The following is a 23,997-nucleotide window of genomic DNA, read 5'->3' on the forward strand; positions in this document are numbered from 1 at the left end:
TTAAATTCAGTCAAACAATTGTTCTTTTTGCAGTGAAGAAGTTTCTCCGTCTTACATCGTCCCGATATTAGGACCCGGGGGCGGGGCGGCGAGCGTGTGAACCTCTCACTACCGTCGCCAGAACCGATCCAGAACACGTGAACAGAATGTTCCGGAGCCGGTCTCACCTTGCTGGGGTCTGGGGGCAGGCTGGCCTCCACCGGGAAGGGGCTCCCAGGCACGGGGTGTCCGTCGTAGGACACCTTGACGGCATGGACCCCCTCCTCCGTCGGCGTGTAGCGGACCACGCTGGCATCCGCTCTCCCCGCCTGCGGCCGGACGTTGCACGGTACCGCCCTCTGGCTGGGACTCAGCTAAAGAAAAATGCTTTTTCATTTAACAATAAAACAAAAAAAGACGAATTCACATGAAAGGGATGCAGAGCGCAAAAAGCATCACTCACCACTTCCACCTCCAGATGACCTTGACCTCCTGCTCCCTTGGTGTCCACCAAAAACTCCTGCTTTTGATTGACCTCCACTCCTGGAAGACATTAATCCATGATCTACTTCCTGTTCCAGCACCTTGTTCAATGTCGCCGTTCCTCACAGACATCCTCTTTCTGACAGTTTCTACCTTAAAAAGTCTTTGAATTCATTTAGAAACGACTCTAAGGAACATTCCTGCAGGAACCTCTGCTCTACAGGTGCTGCTCCAAACCCCAGAGATGCTCCTCCAGCTTTCTGCATTTCCAGCAGTAGATCAAAGGAACTCGGTGGTTTTCAGAACCGCTGAAAAGCTTTCAGTCAAACACTCCAGACCGAAAGCTTTTGACATTTTCAAGCAAATCCAGCCCTGAAGATTCCCACAGACTCGTTCACAGATCACTTACTTGCATCCAGGTTGTCCACGGTGACCCTGCTGAGGTCCAGCGGAGCAGCGACTCCAACCGTGAACGGACTTTTGGGAATGGCATCTCCTCCAAACGTCACGACCACGTTCATCTCTCCCTGAAGACCAGAGAAACTTCAGGAAGGATCCTGGATCCTGACAAGCAGAGATCCTGCTGCTCCAAAGCCTCTCCTACGGCCCACCAGCGTTCTGATAGACGCGGCGTGCGCCTGAGGCCCTCCAGCAGGAGGTGCATACCTGCTGAACAGGAGTGTACTTGACGGTCTGGGAGTAGTCGTAGTTGTCGATGATGTCAAAGTCTTTGACCTTGGAGGAGAAGGTGACATCCAGGGGGGCCTTTCCGGCCCCTTTGGTCAACACGGTGAAATGGGTCGGCTTCCCGCTCTCCACACCTGCACAGGTTCAAACGGTCACGAGTGTGTTGCAGAAAGGGGAGGAGTCAGCATTTTCAAACGCGCTTCTCACCAGAGCGAGCCACTCCTGGACCTTCTACTTTGACCTTGGATGCATCGTGGGAGGGATTGACTTTGACCACGAAGGGGCTCATGGGAACTTCCTGAGAGCGAGAACAGGTATGAGCGGCGCTTTCATCAGCATCACCTGCACGGCGGCCAGGCCGAACCAGCACCTTGTCGTTGAACAGAACTTTGACGGTGAGCCTCCCAGCGGCGGGAGGGACGAATTTGACCGTGAACGTGTCGTTGGCGTTGGAAATGATGTCAAATTCCACGTCGGCCTCTCGCTCGCCGACCATGTTGGCGTCACACTTGATGCCCACGCTGACATCACCTGAATACGCAGAGTTCGTTAGGAACGGGGAGAAACTCGACCAGAACGAATAAAATCACATCTGTAACGGTTTAGTAAAAGACTAAAACTAAAGTGTTCGGTTTAGAACCAATCAGAAAAGAACCATCAAGGGAGTGGGCGGAGTCACCAGCGAGGCAGACGTACCGTCTCCAGCTCCAGAACAATCCACGGTGAAGTGAGTGGGCTCGTTGGCCTTCAGGCCGTCCTCCACTCCAGGACCAAACACTTTCACCATGTTGGGGTGACTCCCCCTCCCCACGTTGACCTAAAATAAACAGGAAGAGCCCCCCCCACGGATAAACTTCAGATGAGGATTCCTCCTGAACCACAGAGCAGCAGTAACATGCAGTATGGAGAAAACCTGCTAATGCTGGATTTAGGGTCATAGTTTAGTGATCATAACGCCGCAGACGAGGAAAAAGGGAAAATAAAACGATCTGATCCTTTTTCTGAAGAAAAATTTATTTCCTGCTGAAAGTTTCTTCCTTTGAATTCAAGCATACAAAAAGTTGATAAAGTTTCATGTTTTTTGCCGTCTCTGTCACTTTTAAGGTTTCTTCCGGTTTTCTTTTGGACATCCATTGTGTTCCTCACACCTTTGCAGAAAAAAAGCCTACAGGTTCCAACGTTGCACTAAAAGACTCCCAGCAAACCGTCCTGCTGTCAGATGAACCCTCCTCTGCAAAATGACCTTTCAGGGCTCTAAAGGTCAAGAGTTCTGGACGACCCTGAACAATTCCTCAGGCGTCGTTAAAGTCAACATTTAGTCGTTTAAACGGAATAAAGTTGCTAAAATCCTGTCAGCAGAAACCAACAGCAGGAAGATCTTTCCTCTATAGACACCAAAAAGCCCTTAAAGGACGAACAAAACTTTTTTCTCACTCAATGCTCTCATTTATTGATGAATTATTAGACGATCAATTCTCCGCTTCACTAACTTGAATCGGTATGTGTGATTTTGTAAGGACTTTGTAAAAATGGAAGCAGGAAAATGAATAAAATTAATGATTTTTTTCTGTCTGCAAAAACATAAATAAAATGAAAACAGATTCTGGATTTTATGAATTAATATTAAACTTCAGAGAAGATCAATTACTTGATTTAACTTTTTGAATTCCGTCTGTGCTAACATCAGTGAACTGGTTCCTGTGAAACATGGACGTGGGGGCTGGAGGGTCTCACTCCTTCATTCCTTTCTGTGTTTTTAATAAAATCAACGGCTTTTCATTCTTTGCTCTGGTCACGTTTGCCTGAAGAGCTCCCCTTTGTCTCCGCCCCCTTCTTCCATGGGGGTGGAGTTGAGGCGGAGCGCGGCAGCTTACCCTGAAGGGGCTGTCGGCGATGCTGACGCCTCCCCAGGTGACGGACACGGTGTGCTTGAGGGGGGAGGTGGGCGTGTAGGCGCACCTGTACAGGCCGTCCCCTTTGCTGCGCACCTTCACCTCCACAGGAAGCCCGTCTGCGTCCTGGAGACCAGAAGCGAGGACGCCATCCACATCAGCTCAACCTCAACCAGTGACTGAAACCTTCATGAGTGGCGTGTGAGGACGTCTGTCCTAACCTGAGCTGTGATGGTCAGAGGTCCTTTCCCAGCATTCTCGGCGCTGACCGTGAACTCTGCAGGTTGGTTAATCAGACAGCCGTTCTTCTCAAGTCCTGGTCCCTGAGCCTGGACCTAAAACCCACAAACCAGACATTTCTGCACCCAATCGCTGATCAGCATCGAGCGGCGGACGTGCAGCGGGTCCGTCGGCGGTCCTGACCTTCTCCGGGTGGTTGACGTTGGTGTCGGGGACGATGTGGGCCATGAAGGGGCTGAGCTCGATGTCCTCTTCGTCGCAGGTCACACGGATGGCATACTCGCCAGGTTCTGTTGGCCAGTAGCGGACGTCACATGAACCGTCGTTTTGGTCCTCGCACTCAATTTTAGCCTGGGAGGGTCCTTCGATGGCGAAACCTGGAGACACGGCGAGAAGGTTTCAGGTTCTCGGCTGCTTGAGAACTTCCCAAACCGTAAGGTCCCACCGAGAGAGACTCACCCAGAACTCCTGCATCCGGGCCGATTGACTCCACGACAAAGGTGGCGGCTTTACCCACAATGCCTCCCTCCAAGCCAGGGCCCCAGGCCCTGATCTGCTGAGGCCCCGCCTTTGCACCCACCGCCACGTCAAACGGGCTGACGAGAACAAGGATGAACGGGAGTGAAGACGTTTGTTTACATGTTTTTATTTATCCATGGAGACTGGAGGCCCCGCCCCCAAGCAGAGCTGAAAGGGAGGACTTTTGCTTGGCGCCGTCAGAAAAAACCTGGGACTGAAACAACATTCAGGACCCAAACGGATGCAGAAACACAGAGTTGCTGGCTTTGCCTCGTCTTCATCGGGAGGAGATGAAGGATTGCATCAACGTGACCTACGTTCTGGTTCCTCCCAGCAGCGACGCAGCAGAACATCTCATCGCAGAGCAGAAAAACTACAACAATCCTTTCCAGAATCTGCAGGATCAAATCTGGTTTCTCAGAAAAGGAAGAAAAACATCAACCCCACATCCTGACCTCAAGCCCCGCTTTTCCTGCAGATCCTGCCATTCCCATCCCGTGAGGTAATGCGGTGAGCTCATGCCGTGAAACACGCAGACACCACATCCTGCTGCTCACCTCTTTGGGATGTGCTGGCCCCCCCAGGTGATGGACACGCTGTACCGGCCGGGACTGCTGGGGTAGTACTCGTAGGAGAACACGCCGTTCTGACTGGAGACCAGCTTCAGCGGCTCCTCCGCGGCCTCTGAGCAAACGCACAAACACACACCGTTCACGTGAGGTTTGGAGCTTGTGTGGAGCGTCCGACACCCAGGAGGTCACCTCAGGTCGTTCAGGAGGATCAGAAACACAAGACTTAAAAGCTAAACACGGACTGCAGCCGACCCAAAGACAATTAGCTGCAGATCTAAACAAACACAGACGTTTAATTCCAGCTTTTCCAAGATCTTTGACCTCCGCGACGCTGCAGGGAAAGTGGAACCGAACATCCGTCCACGTGTTCTGGACGTCCAGCATCAGCTGCATCACAGCAGCGTGCAGAGCGACCCGAAGTGAACACGTCTTCAAGACGGGACAGTCAAACATATTTCTGGAACGCTGCAGCTGCAGAAAACCTGCACAGGATCTGGTTTCATCTCCTCCGACTGTTCTCGTGTCCAAAACGCTTCGCTGAAACCGTAAAAACAAACCTGCTGATCTGTCAGATGGATGTGAAATGAGCTGCTGTGAACATGCTCTTTAAACAACACGTGCACGTACGTGCACACCTGGATGCACTTTCCTGCTCCTCCTCCCCCACCATGGAAAGCATCCATGGGATGAATCCAGGACCAGATCATCCAAACCCTGCTTTGGGTGTGTTTGATTCGTCCACCTGAACAGCTTTTACTCACTGGGTCCTTTGATGAACACCTTCAGGTCTCCACTGCCGGCGTTCCTGGTGTCCACTCGGAAGTCCCCGACCTGCTCGACCCTCAGGCCTGACGGCTGCAGGCCCCGCCCCGTGGCTCTGCAGGCGCCCGGCGTGCAGGCTGCAGCAGGCAAACAGAGCCGTCACTCATGAGCCACACGACTGCTGAGGTTTCGACACAAAGAGACACCGTCTCCTCACCCGGACCCACGTCCACAGTGAAGGGGCTTCTGGGGACTCCCACCCCCCCAAAGGTGACGGAGACGGTGTGCGGTCCCGGAAGCGTGGGCCGATATGTGCAGCGGTACACGCTGTCCCCTTTGTCCTCCATCATCACCTCCACGCTGTTCTGGCGACCTTGAGGGTCCCGGACCATGGCGGTGACGTCTCCAGTGCCAGCGCCTGCCCAGAGGGAACCAGCAGATGCAGATCACCGCGGCGCCGTCCAAACCACGGAGGTCAAAGGGCGCCGGCATCTCTCACCTGCAGTGAAGATGTCAAAGTAGGTGGGTTTGTTGGCGATGTTGCCCACAGGTTCAATTCCGGGACCCTTCACTGTGACCTTGGAGGCGTCGCCCAGCGCCTTGTCCACGTTCACCTCAAACGGGCTTTTGGGAATCTGCTGACCCGCAAACAGCACCGTCACCTGGAAAACAGACACGTTAGCGGCGCCGTGGTCAGCCTCAGAACTCCACGCCAGCATCAGCTGGTCAGCTCGCGGCGTACCTTATGAGGTCCCATGACCTGAGGTATGTAGGTGACGCTGAGGGTTTTCTTGCCCTCGTTAGGCTCCGCCTTCAGCTAATGACGCAAACAGAGGTTCAGAGAAAAAGCCTCCTGACAGGACGGCTGCCGCCTGAAAGGCTCCCTACCTCCTCCCTGGTGCCGTCAGGATGGTCCAAGTAGACCGTGACCTGCCCCTGACCGGCGCTGAACGTGTCCACGGTAAACACTGCAGGACGTAGAACCCTGTTCCCCGTGGGTTCGATTCCTAAACAAAAACCAGCACAGTCGGTGACGGCCTGAAGTACCTGCACTGGGGTCAGGGGTCAGACTGGATCCCAGAACTCCGGTTCCAGTTTCAAAGTTCTGTTTAAACATTCCTGTCAGTTTTAAACGTCACAGGAAATGAAATCGGATCAGCAGAACCGTCTTTTCAGGAGACAAATCCGTGTTCTGTTCAAAAAAGCCACATTTTCAGTCGTTGTCTTTCCTCGTTTTGGTGTCAGTTTCTCTCTAGGGTCATCGATCACAGCAGGAAGTGAGCGTCCGCTCCTCCACCGGTGCGTAGAGCCAGCAGCTCATTGTTCTCACCGACTTCCTCCCATTGTGTTGTCAGCATGTTCCTCCAAACACGCGTGACCTTCTCGTCCACAACCTGCAGCCTGACCCCCCCCCCCCCCCCCCCCAACCCCCACCCCAACCCCCACCCCTGGTGACCCGTGAGCGAGTGCGATTACCGGGTCCGTACGCTCGGGCCTTCTTGGGGTTGAGTTTGGGTTTGAGCGGAGCTCCGGGTTTGAGCTTGGCCTTGGGGAACTGGGACAGGTAGGTCATGACGGACTGCTCGTCCACGCTGGGGTCGATGATCTCCTCCGGGGCGATCACCTGAACACAAACCCCACAGGTGAGGGCGGAGACTAGAAACCCCGCCCGTCTCACATGAGTGACTCTGAAGGAGGAGGAGCCAGAGCTTCTCTTGTTCCGGTTCTCCTCCAGAACCCTGAAGACCTCCTGCTGCTTTAACTTGGTGCTTCCTCCTGCAAAGCCAACAGTGGGACCGCAGGAACCCCAAGCTGCTCAGACCCCCCCCCCCCCCCCCCCCCGAGCCGTCACTCTTCTGACCTCCTGACCTCTCACACAAACATGAGAGCTGTCACACTGGAACTACTGCTGCACTTTTATTTAGTTCTGTTATTTTTCCTTCTATCCATCTTCAGATTACTTTTCTTTTTTAAGTATTTATCTTTTTTTACTCTTTTACTCCTGTGCGGTACCTTACTTGTTTGCACGAGAGCACAAGAAGCCTCGTAGATGTGCTGTATTTGGCCAAAAAAGCCGATTCTGATGTGAGGAGATCAGCGATGAAGAGAAGATGACGGGACTCCTCTTCCTCTTTACCGCCTTAAACGACCTCAACAAAGAAACCGGCTCTTTGTTCGTGTTCGTCACCTTTTTGTTCACCTCTGACTCTTCAGATCCTATTGGTCACTAAAATACAGACTTTAAACGGTTTTGTTCTTCAATTTCTTTAAAGCAGATATTTTAACAAACTGCTTAAATAATCTCCAGATGTTTTTATTAAAATACAATTTAATACTAAAGGATGAAAAACCAAAGAACATCAACATTTCAGACATTTGTGCGTAAAAATGATTGTTTTGTGTTTTTATTTAAACGAGGTCAGATTTCTCCATCATGGTGGCCACTTTGCCCCTCAGCACATTTCCAACCACGCGTGTTGTCAGCAACACGCCAAGATGTTCAGACGGATCCGTGAGAAACTCACCTGTGGGATTCCCAGCCAATCATCAGCCAGCTGCATGGCCTCAGTGGCGTTGTCCACCGGCTTCACCGAATCCCAGGTCTCCCAGTCTGGACACAGACCTGCAGAAAGCAAAACGCCAGAGTCAGAGCTTCCGCTGAACCCCCGGACTGCAGAGTTCAAACCCGCGGGATCTGCAATCGCGTGACTCTATGGAGAGTCTTCATCACTCTCCAGACAGGAATGCAGCGTCTTCATCGGTCGTCCTGATGACGTTCGAGTCTGTTTGTTAAGGCTGCACCAAGAACGTCTCTGGGATCTGCAGAACGCTCCAGAACCTTCCGTCTCTAGAGAACCGAGTGGCTTTAGCGTCTGTTCAGACGCCGCTTCTGCCTTCGTCTTCACAACAGTCGTGCCTCGTTTATCGCAGGAGTTACGGTCTAAAAATAACCTGCCATCAATAAAAACCACCAAGCTTATTTACGATGATTCCAGGCGTTTAAAGACGGTGAAACTCCTCGCTACACATTCATTCACCTTCATCAGAGAGGCGGGAGCGTGTTCAGAAACTCAAGGTTCAAACCCTCCTAGACTTTTATAGAATAAAAAAGATCCTAGGGAAACCTGGAAACTGGAGGAGATTCAGTGACGACAACAGCCAATCAGGACGCAGAACACAATCAAAATAAGGAAGTTGGGTGAAAAAGCATGACTAACATTTGTGTTAGTTCTATATCCATGTTTCTCTAAACGGACGTTGACATTTAAAGGAAGAGCAGAGTTCTTGTCGATGCTACAGAACATGAAGCCCCTCCCAGAATGAACCCCTTCAGCTTCGTCTGAGGCTCCACCTGAGGAGAACCTTCCCCCACAGGTGAAGCAGAATGTGCATCCCTGACCTGGTGCGCAGCTGTCCACCAGCGCTCCCAGGGCGCGGCCGTCCCTCCAGTCCTGGCTGAAGTTGGTGATGGGCAGATCAGGAACTTTGTTCTGAATCCAGCCCAGGAGCCGCTGTTTCGGCGTCTTTGACTCCGCCTGGGCACAAAAACAAGCACAAGTTCTGAGAAACGTTGGGCACGTCCGTCTGATGTGAGGAAGCGGGCGGAGCCTACCTCCTCATCCTCGCCATCCCACATGGGCATGGAGATGGAGTAATGCAGGATCAGAGTCCAGACCAGACCCAGGATCAGCTTCAGGTTCCCATCGACGATGGCTTTGGAGTCTGCAGGAGACGGAAGCAGAGCTCAGATCAGACTGAGACAAAGATTCCACAGCAGGTCGTTGTTCTGGAACAGCCGAGGTTCCACGTTCTGCTCAAGGACACGGAGGCAGGGATTTGAACCACTGCAGACAGGTGGCTAAAACCTGCCAAGCTTGTCATACAGAGAGAGGAAGAAAAAAAAAACAGGAAGTAAAAAATCTGTGTGACCTCATTTCTAGAGAGGATTGATCAAGGATCAGCAGAACTGTCCAAACACTTTGTAGAGAGACTTTGGCCCCGCCCAAAGTCTGACAGCTCCGCCCCTTTCTGATCATCCGCCTGCAGACAAATAGATCCATGAACGCCTTTGCTTTCCTGGAATATGGATCAGAAGCTGCCATTTTTGTTGCCCTGCTAATGTTGAGAGGGGGTTGTGGGGGGGCTGTAAGCTAACAGGAGAGAGTGTAAACAGAGAGCTCTCAGTTGTGGGTAAAAGGGTGGCTCCATGCCAACAGTCACGCCCACAACAGAGGTCAAATTCTAATGACCTCTGCAGAAACTATGCTCTAGAAAAAACGGGCCGTGGCTTTTTAGGATTTTGACTAAAATCGGCATCGGCATCATCATCATCATCATCATCATCACTGGAGCGATTTGAAAAGTTCTGAGTGGATTTAAGGACCGGTTGATGAATTTACAAAAACATTTTTTTACTTGTATTCCGTTTTTTGTTCATCTCAGAGTAAAGAACAGTATCTGGAGAACAGAGACAATAACAGATTTCAGGTTTATGCAGAACTTTGAGGAGCGAACAACAGACTTCCTGCCCGTCCTCCTGGTGAGGCGTTCACTGTCACCCTGAAGTCTGCTGATGATTTGTGTGCCCCCCCCCTGGGAAATCCCATGACCCCACCCAGTGGAGCCGCGGTCCAAACGTGTCTCTGCAATTCTGGCAGATTTTCTGCCACCCCGCCCTGGTGACACACACTGACCCCCCCACCCCCCCACACACACACAAAGAGAGAAGGAGCAGTTCCAACATGCAGTCATGCTCCGCCCCCCCCCTCTCCGCCCTTTTCCTGGTTCCTGACTCCTTTGATCTTTTGTCTGCGCGGCGTTCCTCTTCACTTCTTCCTGAAAGGTGGTGGCGCTCCTGTGACCTTTGACCCCACATCCACCCACAGCCGAACCCCCTCCCCACTCCCCCTGAAAGATGAGTCACACTAAAGCCGACTCATTCTTCTAGAAGGGAGACGGCGTGGGGGCGGGATCAAAACTGTTTGGACTTTGAAGCGGGCGTTTTTTTCCCCTCCAAACAGAATCGTCTCCAGAACCCGAAGCCTTCGCAGAACGGCGCCGTTGGGGCATGACGCGGCAAACTGTGGCCTGTCGATGAAGCTGAGTCACCGTGTGCTTAGTTCTCAGCAAAGCTGCTGGGGGGGGCGCCGTGGCCTGCTGTTCCCATGACGACTCAAAGTCCAGTCCTGCAGGTTTTATCTGCATCCCAGCATGCACTGCTATATCGGGAGACCGGCGCTCCTGGGGGAGCGAGTGTTTCTGCAGCTCTGGTGAAGGGGGGCATTGTTTCAGCGCCTCGGCCGTCAAGTGACCCCCTCCTCCGGGTCTGGAGACACGGCACCTCGGCCATCCTGCAGGTCCGACCCGAGGCTTCGAGCTCTCACCGAGCTCAAGGCTTTAGTTTTCCCGCCCTTCAGCCCCCCCGGACATTTAATGCCCCCATTGTCCTAAACTTGGACCCGTTTATTCACACATGCATGCATCCATCAGCAGAGTCCATGCATGCAACCCAGATCTGCAGATAATCAGTGCTCAGGCAGTCAGGCCTGCAGCTCTGCCGTGTTTGTTGACCGGTTGCCATGGAGACGCACACAAAGGCAACAGGGCCACCAACGGGGCTTCGTTTGTTTAAGGAGAGGAACATAAAGGCTAAATTGAGAAAAGTGAAATGTCGATTAGAGGCAGAAGGACGCACATTTGTGTGCGATACGTTTGTGTGTTTTTACGTTTGTCTAACAGGTGAATCGGTCTGGAACTAAACACCTCTTCTTATCGGGACGCCACTCCCTGACCATCCGCCACAGGAAGTTACTCAACCACCCAGACTCCAGAAATACCAAGAACCGGCCGGGTGACCTGCAACCGGTCCACCAGAACTTCCGGCGCACTGACGGTTACCCATCAGCACGCCTCCTGCACGGATTTCCCGCTTCATCGGGATCCCTGCACACGTGCACACGTGCACGGCGAGCAACCTGAGAGGCTTTCAGTGCTGAGAGTCTGTGGAGCAGAAAGGAAGCTTTCGGAGGAAGATGCATTCCCACGATTTGCAATCATTTACTTTACAAAGTGATTGTCATGTTGAACTTGGCAGGTCGATTATTCCAACACCCACAGGCTGCCGGTTCTGTAAGGATTAAGATTAATAATCCCATTTCTGAACAATAATCCACAGATGGTTGCAGGTTTGACCCCTGAAACGTCTCAAATGACCTTCAGAAGTTTTTGTTCATTCTGCTGGGACTTTCAGTCGAACATTTGTCTCTGGAGCCGATAAATTATAGGAGGTTATGGGGGGGGGGTCATTTCCATTCACCCCTGAGTGAACCTCACATGTGGGATTGAACATGGACCAGCGCATGGACACGTCCCTTCTGTTGGCCTGACAGAAACGGTATCCTTGAACACGCCACATCCGTGTTGCCGTTTGCTGCGTCACGTGACCTTCAGCAGTCATTCCCGCCCCCCCCCCCCCCCCCCCCCTGACTCACAGCCTTTGAGCCAGAACTTCTATCCAAGCAGAAGAAAACAGACGATCCTCCAGGCAGAAAATCGCACCGACGTCATCGGACAAAGCCGCCTCCTCTTCATCGTTTCTTCATCGCTTTAGTTCGGGCTTGTGGATTTGGCACATGGCATGGGGGGGAGGGGGGGTAATTTGCAATAAGTCACTAACAATGCTGCAGCCGAACCCTGAACAACAATGAGGTCATGGATTTACAACCCCAGACATGCCTGAACAGTTAAACATGGGGGAGGGGGAGGGGGGGGGGGGCATGTGGAAACAAACTCTGAAGCTGGAAAACTGAAGTCAGAAAGCTCCGCCCCCAAACTGACCATCGAAGACAAAGACAGGAGGTACCTGCAGAGTAAACAGGATGAAGAGCATGCACGTGCACACACGCGTGCACGCTCATGCCTCAGCGGTGAGATCATCAGGCCTGACCACCAACTCTCTGAAAAATGCCCCCCCACCCCCACCCCTCTGAGGACCAATGAAAGGTGGCAGGAAAACCACACAAATGATGGGGTTTGAACACCAGATGATCACGCTCCACACGCACACACGTGCACGTGCACACGCACAGCTCTGATGTCATTCTGTCAGGCAAAACAACAGTTGCTCATTTCTAAAATCTATGTTTACTCATAAGAATGAAGGAAGAAAAATTTCTGAAGGACTGGGAAAAATGGTTTATGTACAAAACAAGAGAAGGTTATGACATATAGTTCACTTTGTGATCAGGATCCTGGAAGCAGGAAAATTTCAACCTGACAACTCTACGTACCTTCTTGTACTAATGTTTTTTTTTCTTTTGTTTTTCGTTCAATATATGCTGTTTCAATGCTTCTAACTTTGTTCACATGTTTAAAAACAATAAAAAGATATTTGCAAAATAAAAAAATCTACGTTTACTCCAAAAGGTCTCAAAGTTTCCCACATTTTCTAAGTGTTAGTGAAAAACGACTTTTCTATTTTTCTGTGACACAAACGTGTTTTGGAGCCATTCCCACCGGGACTCCATGTCTGCTTTCTGTCAGTGATGTTAGTATGTTAGTATAGGGAGGGGCTGTCTGTCTGATGCCCCCTTCTGTGTATGGAGCTGGGGGGGGGGGTGTCTGGGAACCCGAAAAGGCAGAGTCTTCTTGATTCTGGGGGGCATGAATATTTAGAGGCTGCTTCATTTCTTCTATGGAGTTCAGTCTGGTTTGCATTTGTAGTTCAGAGGAAATGAGGAAACCATGAATCAGACCTTCAAAATAAAAGAAGTCCTCTGTAATTCACATGGGGGGGGGTCCTCTCATGCGGCTTTTGGGGAAGAAGATCAAAGACCAAGAACGTCCCAGAAGGATTTCAGGAGGAGATCTCCAGAGAACAGAGGACAGCCGCCCGAGTCCGGTCCGGTCCAGTCCAGGCCCGTTTGTGATCAGAGAGAGCAAAACTGAACCCGCCAGAACCGCTGAGGTGGAGGAGAGACGGTTCCTGGCAGGGTTCAGGCTGCAGCAGAGCACGCCACGGCCCGCAGCGGCCCCGTCATTACCGCACATCTGGAATGACGACAGCGAGCATAAACACACGGCGGAGAACCTGCATGATCTCACCCTGCTGGTTCTCAGGCGCTGAGATCATCAGAACCAGATCCGCCAGTTTCAGCTGCTCAGGACTTTCTGCTCCGGTTTGTGGAAACACGAAGTTTCCCTCCGTCTGGACAAAACGCAGACAGGTTCAACACCCAACACACCTTGGTGTGTGACAGTTGGTCCCGCATTTGACCCCTCCCCTGGGGGAGCACAGCCGCGCTCTGAAACCATTTGGTGGCTTAACCCCCCCAATCCAACCCCTGATGGTGAGTGTCCCATTTTTAGTCTTTGCTTTGACTCGGCCTGGATTTGAACTCATGATCTCCAGTCACAGGGCGGACACTCCACTACAAGGTCACTGAGTTGGTAACAGACAACTAACTCGGGGGCTGTTTACCGGCTCGGGGGGGTAAACCGTCCGGCTTGACTTGTTTGATGGTTAGGGGGCGGGATGCCTACAATTTCAGCGACTTTTTGTGGCGTTTCCTTCTCCAGGGTAGGAATCAACCCTGTGTCCTTTTGATCAGAGGTTGCCCGCTCTACCTCTGGACCATAATGAGAATTGAACTTTGGTTAAGGTACAGAAAAACACGTGATGTCCTACGACGTCATCCGAACGTTTAACATCCATAAGATCCGAGTCCTCATGCAAACGTTCCAGAACCGTCAACAGGATCGTCAAGAATCTAAACTCGAGTGAAACCGCCGTCTGCGGACCGCGTGGTCACATGACTCACAAGCACAAAACGAAAGCAGACGGGCTTCATTGGGCCTGAAGACGCCTACAGGTGAGCAGGTCAACCACACCTTTGACCTTTAAAGGGCTTCAAACAGGAAGTGAAAGGGAAAAGGATTCAATCAAAAAGCTTCACCTTTCAGACAAGCTCCGCCCACTTCAAATGTGGCACATAAATGAGGACACGACGGCGGCAATTCAGACTCATAAAAACGTCTGCAGGGGGGGTAGACAAATGAGTGTGTGTGTGTGTGTGTGGGTGTGTGTGTCACTAAGGGAGTTCCCCAGAGAACATGATTGCATAATTACACAAGTCTTTTCTACATAAACTGTTATTTTAAAAACAGCAGTTTAGGGAATAATTCTAAACCAAGGAGATGATGAAGATGAAGATCAAAGCTTCAAATTCTCAATTCAAATCATTATTTGCTTTAGAAAAGCTCAAAACGTCTACAAGAAAAAAGAAAGTTCAGATCATGAGGTGGAACCGTCTCAGAATCACAACAGGACAGAATCCGTCTTTCCCGCCTCCTTCTGCATCGGCGCAGGTCCGTTTGACGCCACAAAGCAGCATCACATCAGGAGACCAGAGACGGACCGGATCCAACCAGAACCTCCTCTCTGAATCAAACAGGAAATCTTAAAGTTCCCAAAGTAAATCCAGTTTAAGGAGCTGAAGGTTCTTGTAGAATCGAGTTTCTCTGATTCCAGTTTCCATTTATTTAGGAAAAGCAAAGAGATCCTGAAGAGATCCTTCAAAATAAAACAATGTCTGGCTTGAAAAATAACCAGACCGTTTTGAGAACATGGATTCTTGGATGTAATGAATCGTTTTCTGTTTTTCTAAGTAAATGCTGTGGGTTTGCATTTCAGCCTTTTCCCTGAGGAGGAGGAGGAGGAGGAGGAGGAGGAGGAGGAGGAGGAGGAGGAGGAGGAGGAGGAGAATGCTGCTGCGTCTCCCCCTGAGGAGTTCTGCTGTGTTCTCCTGGAAGTCCAGATCCCATCTTCTCTCAGATTACCGTTGGCGTCCAGCAGGAGACACCGGGGCCTCTGTCCGGCTCCGGGACGCGGGAGCCGCGCCGACAAACGCCGGAAACCCGAGACCGGCCGCCAAAAGCTGAGCGACTCTTTAGACACAAAGCATCGTGGTCGTCATGACAACAGTTATGCTGGACGCCAACGGGAACCGAACGTCCACTTCCTGAGGAAAAGGATCAAGGTACTTCAGAACATCAAACCCGGCAGAACCCACAAGCCCCCCCTCCTTCCAGCCGTTTCCATGACAACGTTAAAGTCCCTTCAGGTGTTGTGCACCTGGGGGTGTCACAGCGGCGCTCAGGAACCACGTGACGGTTCAACCCCCCCAAACCAAGACCTTCTGAGACGTTTCTTCTGCTGGGAGGAGATCACATGACGTGAGGAGAACGAGGCTCCGCTCCAAAACCCAAACACGTCGGAACCAGAGGAGATCCACGCCGTGGAGCATCGCCGCTTCTCCTCCATCGTCTCTGAACTCTCCTGCTTTCAGACACGCCCCTCCAGCATCCGGCAGTCACTCCGGGACTTTGCTTACAGCCGTTGCCACAGCAACCGCTGGAATGCAGCCTGCCGCTCGGTGACCTCGGAGAGCTTTTCTCTGCCGGTTATCAATCACTCATCCCCCACGGCCAGCTCCATTCCGACACTCCGGTTTCTGGTTTGTGAGTTTCAGCAGCTGATGTCACCTGACTTCCTGTCAGAACTTCACTCCTTCAGTTCAGCCTCTGCTGGTTGATCACTTTAGGAAAAACCACTTCAGTGGTTTGATCCAGTGAACCAGGGAAGAAAAAGAGGATCGATCCATGAAACTGAGGAGGAACGTCTGATGAAAACATCAAATGCTGGGAAAACAGACGGACTGATGTTTAAGATGAACCGTTTATAGAAGCACTTTGGTTTCCTGACAAATATGTCAATAAATTGGTTTAACTGATGAATTAAAACTTTTCCTTTGAAAAATCTGGATCGGAATCTAATAGACGGAATCGTCTATTCTCTGGGATTTTGACGATTACAGTTTAATAAAATATAAAAATCTCACATCCAGCGCCTCCGTAACCCTTGTTCTATCCTAGGCACTTTACCATTGGGAGTTGGGTCATCTAGACCCACTAGACAGCGCTCTGAACCTTCAATGATTTGTGATCTTCACTGGTGTCCATGGACTACATGAACTCTTTCCACCTTTATCCACCTTTGTCATGGTAGGGAGAACACCTCAATGGAAGGGGGGGGGGGGGTCATCTAAGATAGCACAAGGGTTAAGGGAGGAGCTCCCGGAGTCTCACTGATCAGCTGCTGAAAGCAAACATCTGGGCGCTCTGAAGCTCCGAACGCTCTCCGTCCGGGTCTGAATCCGTCCCGGGGAGGCCCGCTGACGTGACACACCGCCACAGAAGCAGCCGGTTGTTCCCTGAATGCAGCATCCCAGCATTTTCACAGAAAAGCCGCAGCAGCAGAACAGTGAGAGGAACCGGACCAGAACCCCCCCAGGACGGGCTGAGGCTGCAGCATCAAGAACCTCCATACACAGACGGGATAAACGTCCCGTTCAGAGGACTGCATGAGGAACCCGAGGTCCCAGAGTCCAGAACATCCAAAGACACAAAATAACACGTTTGAGTCTTTGATTCTTCAAGTTTCCCTCTGAATAAAAACAGTTCAACATTTCTAGGTGAGATTAAATTCCTCTGCATTTCCAGAGTTTCACCTTCTGTTCCTCGTATCTGCACAGGTATCTGCACAGGTATCTGCACAGGTATCTGCACAGGTATCTGCACAGGTATCTGCACAGGTATCTGCACAGGTATCTGCACAGGTATCTGCACAGGTATCTCACCTGAGTGACAGACTGATGGAAGCACAGATAACCTTAAACTCCCTTAGCAACAGCCATCAACAAACGCCACCTGAAGTAAAACTGAAACCGCATCAAGCAGGAGTCGATACCGCGACCTGTGGTACGAAACCTCCAGGAGGAGCGGCAGGCTGCTTGGCCGCGTCGCCATGGTAACGTTCAGCCAATTGGGAGAGATAAGATAAGAGCAGCCAGGCGGACGGTCAACGTCGCCGAAGCAAACACAGATAAAAGCCGACGTCTGAACACGCTTTGGCCTTCACCTGAGAGACCCCGGTGGGCGGGGGGGGGTGCAGGAGGCCAGGTGAAAGCGTCACACCTGCTGGGCCTGTTCTCAGTCACACCTGCCGACAGGTGAAGGCCATTCTCCAGCTCTGAACGTTGTGCAGAGCTCCACGTATCGGCGAACGACGACGCCCTACAGCGACACGTGGACGGTTCCAGGTTCAGAGGAAATGAACCACTGAACAGAACTTTTGGACTTCAATCTGGTTTAGTGGAGTCTGACCTATGAGATTTGGATTTTATCAAAACATCCTGGTTTACATCAGAGGCACAACAATGAACCGACGTTTGTCCTGCAATCCAACCAGACGGATCTAAGGAGAGATGGTCGTTAAAGTAACCATTAAAAAATCATTTCAAGTTCAAGTAAATGGATTGTCAATCTGGAAGATACCATCTGGATTAAGGTCCAGTAGGTTTATACGACTATAAGGTCAAAGCGACCAATCACAGCGGACAACACACATGTGATGACATCAGCAAACACGGATCGGTCCATCATTCCAGTCCAATGTGTGAACAGACTGTGAATAAAGTCATGTGACCATCCAGGGTCTAGAATGTTCTAAGAATGTTCCCTTTGGATTCTCTGGATGTAGAAAAACAACAGTGGTGAACTTTAGGAAACTAACATGTGAATGGATTTGACATTCATTCTAGTTTACTTGTTGGTTTGGACACAGATTTCATTAACTTGATGATCTGGATCCACTTTAGGTCAGAAAATCGGATCGTTGTTTAAATAAATGACTTCTCTACTTTTAATGTCATAAAAGTCAGAATTTAAAGATATTTTAGTGTTTGGTCCAAAAAGACGAGCTGATGTTGAAAGTTCTGAAGCTCAGAACCTGACAGACCTTCTAAACCTGAAAGCATCAATGACTCCCTTTACTGTTGCAAAGCATTATGGGATTGGATCAAGTTGTTTTCATGCTTTCTCTGCTAAAGGAGATGAAGCAGGAGGAAAGGACCCTCAGAGGATCCAGAATTCCAGATGATCTGCAGACCACCAGCGGCGGCAGCTTATGGTCCATCATGCAGGTGAGATGCAACTACGGCAACCCCCCCCCGCGCGATCTTCTCACCTATAACTATGATGCAACACCTGCGAAGCCTCTGGCCTACGCCCTGTCTACACAAAACACACCTGCCTGCAGGTATCTGGCTAACGTCCAAGCTGCAGGAGAGGAGATCAGACGCGTGCACGTCCATGCACACGCACAACACTTGGATCATGTGACAGAAAGTTTGGGTGATTGATGGCTGTGAATGATTGATGTCATGAAGAAAAACATTCCAGCGTTTGCTGATGATGAACATGAAGGCGCCGCGTCCAGCAGTCACAGAAAAACACCAGAGTTTGTTCCATTTCTACGCAAACATGTTTCCTCACACCTGAACCCTGCAGGCACACCTGTTGTCATTGTGGGCGGAGCCTTCTCCCCCAGACAAAACTTCCGTTCAGTGTGATGGTTGGTCTTGGTTCCAGTCTGAACTTCCAGTGGAAGGAGAAGCTCCTGAACATCTGGGAGGAGCAGACTGGAGCACAGCCACGTCTGCTGAGCACGCTCAGACCGCCCAGTCTGCCCCCCCCCCCATAACAAACCACTGAGGGGTCACCTGTTAGAAAACCAACACCTGCTCGGTTCAGACGCTTTGGTTTCTGTACAAACAGGAAGTGAACAAAAGCGTTTCCTTGTGCAGGGATAAAGGCTGTGGCCCCCGCAGCGGAGCGAACCAAAGCACCCCCCTGAACCTCTTCCCACGCCCCCCCCCCTTCGCCCTCACCCTGTCATGGCAGTGAGGCATCTGACAAATTCCTGTTACCACCCCACTTAGGTGTTACAGTGGAGGCTCCGCCCCTTAGCCTGCAGCATGAACTCCAGGCTGGACCTGCAAGTCGATGAGGAGGAGGCCCCCTCCATCTGGTCCCCCCTCCACCTGGTTCCTCCCTCCACCTGGTTCTCCCCTCCACCTGGTTCCTCCCTCCACCTGGTTCTCCCCTCCACAAATGAAGGATGAATTCGGACTGCAGATCCTGAACACCTCCCCCTGCTCAGAGGAGTCATCAGGACAGCCTCCACCATCCGTTTTCAGCACAAAAGGAGAGCCAACCAGCTCCAGCTGGGGGGGGGGGGGGGGGGGGGGGGGGGGGTCAGTCACTTCCTGAGTGGCCTGGAAAGTTCAGACACACCTCAGCCCACTCCCACCAGCTGACTCCAGGGAGCGCCGCAGCTCTGAGGAGGTGTTTTCGGTAAACCTCCTCCACCTCAGCAAAGGAGGATAAACCTTCCGCTCCTCCTCCACCCCCCACCCACCCACCCCCGCTGAGGGGGAGATGTTGTCAGCTCCTCACAGCTTAAAGATTTTTATGTCAGCATCAGTGCAGGGTCAGCATCTCCCATCAGGAGGATCTGCTGTGGCAGCAGGAGGAGCAAAGGGATTCTTCCCTTCTCCTGCAGAGTTCCGGGTCTCGGTTCTCCTGCAGAGTTCCGGGTCTCGGTTCTCCTGCAGAGTTCTGGGTCTCGGTTCTCCTGCAGAGTTCTGGGTCTCGGTTCTCCTGCTGAGTTCTGGGTCTCGGTTCTCCTGCAGAACAGCCTGGCCTCCTGACCTGGAGCCATGATGGTGAGGAGCACACGAGGGTTCCCTGAAGGTACCCTGAGTGTCCATACCATGATTGTTCCACTTCAGGAGTGAGCTGATATTTGAGCGACCCCCCCCACACACACACACACACACAGACAGACCCCCACACCCACAGATCGGGGTCAGAACAAAGACATCGGTTCTCCATGTTTGGACCGAGTTCAGCCGAACGTTTGCAGTCGTGAGACGTTCAAAGCCCCCATGAAAGTTAAGTTTAAGTTTTAGGGTCGCGCGGACAGAACCCCGTCGCGAGGCGGAGGGCGTCCGGCTTCGAACCCCCGACACTCACTCACTTACCTATGGAGACCAGCTTGATGTTCTCCCGCTCCAGGAACTCCAGGGCCACTGACACGTTCTCCAGCTTCATCTGCCTGAAGGTGGGCCTCGGGTGGTACTTCCTGTACATGCTCTTGTGGCTCAGCACCTCCAGCAGGGCGATGAGGCGCAGGCCGTCGCTCAGGTCGGTCTGCAGGTCCATGATCCGCTTGTTGACGCACTTCAGGTGCTCGTTGATCCAGCGCGTGAAGGTGTTCTGCTGGATCTTCTTCCAGGGGGCGTCCTCCGCCAGGTCCTTCTCTGTGGCAGGCATGTCCGCTGGCGTTCCGGTTCGGTTCTGTGAGGCAGAAGTGGGCCGCTGAGCGCGCGCTGAGGTCCCGCCGTGTGTCCACCGAGACGCCGCACCTCCGCTTTAAAGTTTGCTGCTGCTGCGTTCAAGTGCGGCTCCGCCTTTTGTGCTCCCAGCCGGCGGCGCGGCGTTTGACCGCCCCCAGCTGATGCCGGAGCTTCATCAGAGACAGACGGTGACGAAGATGAGACTCTGAGTCACAGAAACGATCAAAACACCGAGAAAAACCATCTGATTCATGAAACAAAGCAATAATTATCAATACGAGGCTTCAGCATTTTCTGCCCCAACATCTCAGAGACTAGAGACTGACCCCCCAATGTTTAAAAGATCACTAAAAACTTTTGGAAATTGATTTTAATCTTTCATCTGTCATTTTTATGTTTTTATTTTTATTGTACCCGCTATTGTTTTTATTTACTGTTTTTACTCACGTTTTGTAAAGCGTCTTTCTGCCATTTAAAGCGCTATACAACACAAATGTATAATTATTATTAATGTTTTTATGTATTTATTTCTGCGATACAGAAACAGCGCATAGTCATAAACATTCCTGTCAATAGGCCAGTTTTTCATCTGTAGTCCCTATAGATGTTAAAATCACCCTAAAAGATCCAAATAAAATGACATATTTCCATAACATTACGTACATATATATATTAAACCATACATTCAGTAAAACTAGCAGTTAACCTAAATGTAAATTAGCGACAAAACAAACCAAAATCAGACAAATGTGTGAACAAATACACACATAAGTGGAGGTTACTCAGTGTCTGAAAGGAATTCTGTGTTTTCATTTCTAACAGTTATGGGGGGGGGGGGGGGGGTCCACTCAGTAGCTCTAACAGAAGAAACCTTCTGTTCTAAAATGGAACAGTCTCCTCCGACTGTGATCAGCTGTTAAACTGATGAAGACGAGGGGACGATGAAGCCAGAGATTTGAACATTTGACCACGTTTTCCCGACACAGACATCCATGTTTCTGTCACACTGGTGAACAACGTTGGGTTTCTTATCCAAAGTTTTAACAGTTTGTTTGTCTGCAGACGTTTTAAAGATGCATTACAAGCCTGTGAGCAGACGGGCAAACATGTGTGAGAAAACCACAGAGTGCATGAACGTTTCTGCTGGACGTCTGATGGCGAATGTGTGTGAAGTGACTGAGGTTGATTCTGCTGCTTTAGATATTTGAATCCATTACGACACTGTTGGTTTTCTGACTCCGTCTGCAGCCTGAAACAAAAACGTCTGGTTCAGCGGTGACCTTATTGGACTTAGTGAAAAGCAAGCAGCTGTTTTAGATGTTCAACTGCAAGCAGGAGTCCTTCAACCAAGCTGTGATGTTGACCATGGCTTTGGCGAGGAATTCCTGCCATTTAATGCGGTGTATTTCCAAACCCATCCGATCCACACGTGACTTCATTACGCTTTGCTCCTCGGGACGACTTCCTCAAACACAAACAAGGAACTTCGGTTCTATGAAAGGCCAAAGGTCACTAATCAGTAACCACCTCCTTCCTCCACAGCAGAGACCAGGAGGAGCGGGAGGACTCTGGGTTTACGGTCCACCATCGAATCGGAGCCAGAGGTCAAAGGTCAGACAACACCAGAAGTTTTTTGTTTTATTTGGTGAAGGACACTAGAAAGCAGGAACACGGAGCATCTTCAGGTGCAAAGGTGTTCCTGAGGTCTTCTGCAGGCTCCAACATCTCCACCTTCGTCTTTGACCTGCATTCATGACTCAATAACTAAACTAGAAGGATTTCCAGAAGAAAATGCAGGGGTGATGCTATAGAACTGAACGAAAATGAAACTTAAAGGGGAATAACGGGCAAAAAATAAAGAAATGATCAAAGTTGACCATAAATAAAGTTAAAGCAGCACAATAACAAAAATATGTTTGTGAAAAATGCCGGAGTCGGGTATCGAACCAGCGAGCTTCTGCTCCAAGGACTCCCCATTTATTTCAATGGAGGCAGAAATATCTGGAAAAGTTCAAGGATTTGAAGAACCAAAAGCCACAGCAGGAAAAAGATGAACATTTGAATAGTTGAATGGTTGAAATGGCAGAAAAATTGTAGGAAACAAAAAATGGAGGAAGATGCTAGAATAAAGAGAAAGAGGAAAACAATGAAGGATTTATAACATCCAAACAATAATCCACCATGTTTGTTTTCATGTCTACAAACAGAGAATACATTCTAACCTCAAACTTTACTTCTGAGGTTTTGACACCATTTTAGGTTTAAAGAACTGAATGTTTTGAACTGTGTTCTGCTGAGGAGATAAAGGTTTTCCTGCAGAACATTTACGGGGAAAAAGGAGGTTTACGGTTTGATTTTCATTTGGTTTGATGAAGCAGAACTGAAAAGCTCCAGAAGGATTGAGAGTCTGACTCCACTTTAGTGTTTCTGGACGAGGATCTGGTGAGAATCAGAGAAGACGCTTTTCTAAAGACCTGGAATGTTGGGAAGATGTTTCCTCACAAACAGACGGACCACTTTGAAACAAACTGGAGCAGCAGATGAAGTCAGAGGAGAGGGAGAAGGAAACGCAGACCATGACTCAGCACATGAGTTTATGACATCATCTTCATGACTGCAGCGGCTGAAGGACGTCCTGCAGGCTGATGGGACCTCCTCCGAGCCTCTGGCCTCCAGGCTTTTCCCGCCGCGGTTCGATTCCACACCTGGGCAGCAATGACTGGGAGGAGGTGGAGGGGGAACGTCCCGGCGGAAGGAGAACATCCATCTGGCTGCCAAACCGCCAGCGGCGGCACGTGCCCCAGCGCCTCTGAGGAACATGAGCTCATTCTGCAGACGGGTCGACGTGGGAAAGCTCCGGTCGGAGGAGGGGACGCCCGCAGGTCCTGGACGCAGCCGGACGCCCGCAGGTCCTGGACTCAGCCGGACGCCCGCAGGTCCTGGACTCAGCCGGACGCCCGCAGGTCCTGGACTCAGCCGGACGCCCGCAGGTCCTGGACGCAGCCGGACGCCCGCAGGTCCTGGACTCAGCCGGACGCCCGCAGGTCCTGGACTCAGCCGGACGCCCGCAGGTCCTGGACTCAGCCGGACGCCCGCAGGTCCTGGACTCAGCCGGACCTCACAAACCCGTCCTTCTCTAGATTCACACGGACGGTTCCGTCAGAGAACCAGAACCTCAGCAGGGATTTTCAGGAACAGTCAGGACTGAAGCCTCATGAACATTTGGAGAAGTCTCCAAACCACGAGAAGAATCGGGCCCGGCAGAACCAGAGGCCCACCGGGCCGGTCATACTAAGCATGACTGGACAAAAACTAAATAAACCAGAGACAGCAAAACTCCAGAATTTAAAAAAGTTGGACAGTTCTGCAGCCAAACATTTGATTGATTTTTCTAACTTGTTCGATTTGTAAATGTTTGAGTCCATTTTTGTTCTGATGTCAAATCGGGTCACAGAAAATGTCTAAATTAGTTTTTTTTGTATTTTTTTTTACAGGTCCTCTATTACACGTATGTTATATTGTTGTTTTTTTTAGAACTGGTCAAATAAACGTCCTAAACGTTTTCTATACTGTAATTTGAAAAAGGAAACTAGAAGGAGTTCATCT

At 50.8% G+C, this 23,997-nt stretch overlaps 1 protein-coding gene across 4 annotated transcripts in view; it reads right to left on the bottom strand.

Moving 5' to 3' along the window:
* Nucleotides 1–20,547, bottom strand: part of LOC101168946 (filamin-B) — a 38,615-nt gene extending 18,068 nt beyond the window's left edge. For 3 of the 4 annotated variants that reach the window (XM_078947806.1, XM_078947808.1, XM_078947807.1), the window contains exons 1-22: nt 20,077–20,547; nt 8,748–8,857; nt 8,535–8,670; nt 7,660–7,757; nt 6,611–6,758; nt 6,023–6,141; nt 5,877–5,951; nt 5,634–5,796; nt 5,352–5,552; nt 5,134–5,271; nt 4,358–4,484; nt 3,741–3,877; nt 3,465–3,658; nt 3,263–3,376; nt 3,024–3,167; nt 1,846–1,966; nt 1,520–1,680; nt 1,357–1,447; nt 1,129–1,283; nt 872–989; nt 443–522; nt 168–353 (exon numbers count right to left, since the gene is read on the bottom strand). In XM_078947806.1, coding sequence (XP_078803932.1) covers nt 168–353; nt 443–522; nt 872–989; nt 1,129–1,283; nt 1,357–1,447; nt 1,520–1,680; nt 1,846–1,966; nt 3,024–3,167; nt 3,263–3,376; nt 3,465–3,658; nt 3,741–3,877; nt 4,358–4,484; nt 5,134–5,271; nt 5,352–5,552; nt 5,634–5,796; nt 5,877–5,951; nt 6,023–6,141; nt 6,611–6,758; nt 7,660–7,757; nt 8,535–8,670; nt 8,748–8,857; nt 20,077–20,368 — 3,108 coding nt within the window. In that variant the 5' untranslated portion in view covers nt 20,369–20,547. The remainder of the gene's footprint in view (nt 1–167; nt 354–442; nt 523–871; nt 990–1,128; nt 1,284–1,356; nt 1,448–1,519; nt 1,681–1,845; nt 1,967–3,023; nt 3,168–3,262; nt 3,377–3,464; nt 3,659–3,740; nt 3,878–4,357; nt 4,485–5,133; nt 5,272–5,351; nt 5,553–5,633; nt 5,797–5,876; nt 5,952–6,022; nt 6,142–6,610; nt 6,759–7,659; nt 7,758–8,534; nt 8,671–8,747; nt 8,858–20,076) is intronic. The other variant, XM_078947809.1, reaches the window with a different exon arrangement.
* Nucleotides 20,548–23,997: the final 3,450 nt, after the last annotated feature.

Source organism: Oryzias latipes, chromosome 5 (genome assembly GCF_053564925.1).
Source record: "Oryzias latipes strain Hd-rR chromosome 5, Olatipes_Hd-rR_3.1".
Classification (NCBI taxonomy): Eukaryota; Metazoa; Chordata; class Actinopteri; order Beloniformes; family Adrianichthyidae; genus Oryzias; species Oryzias latipes.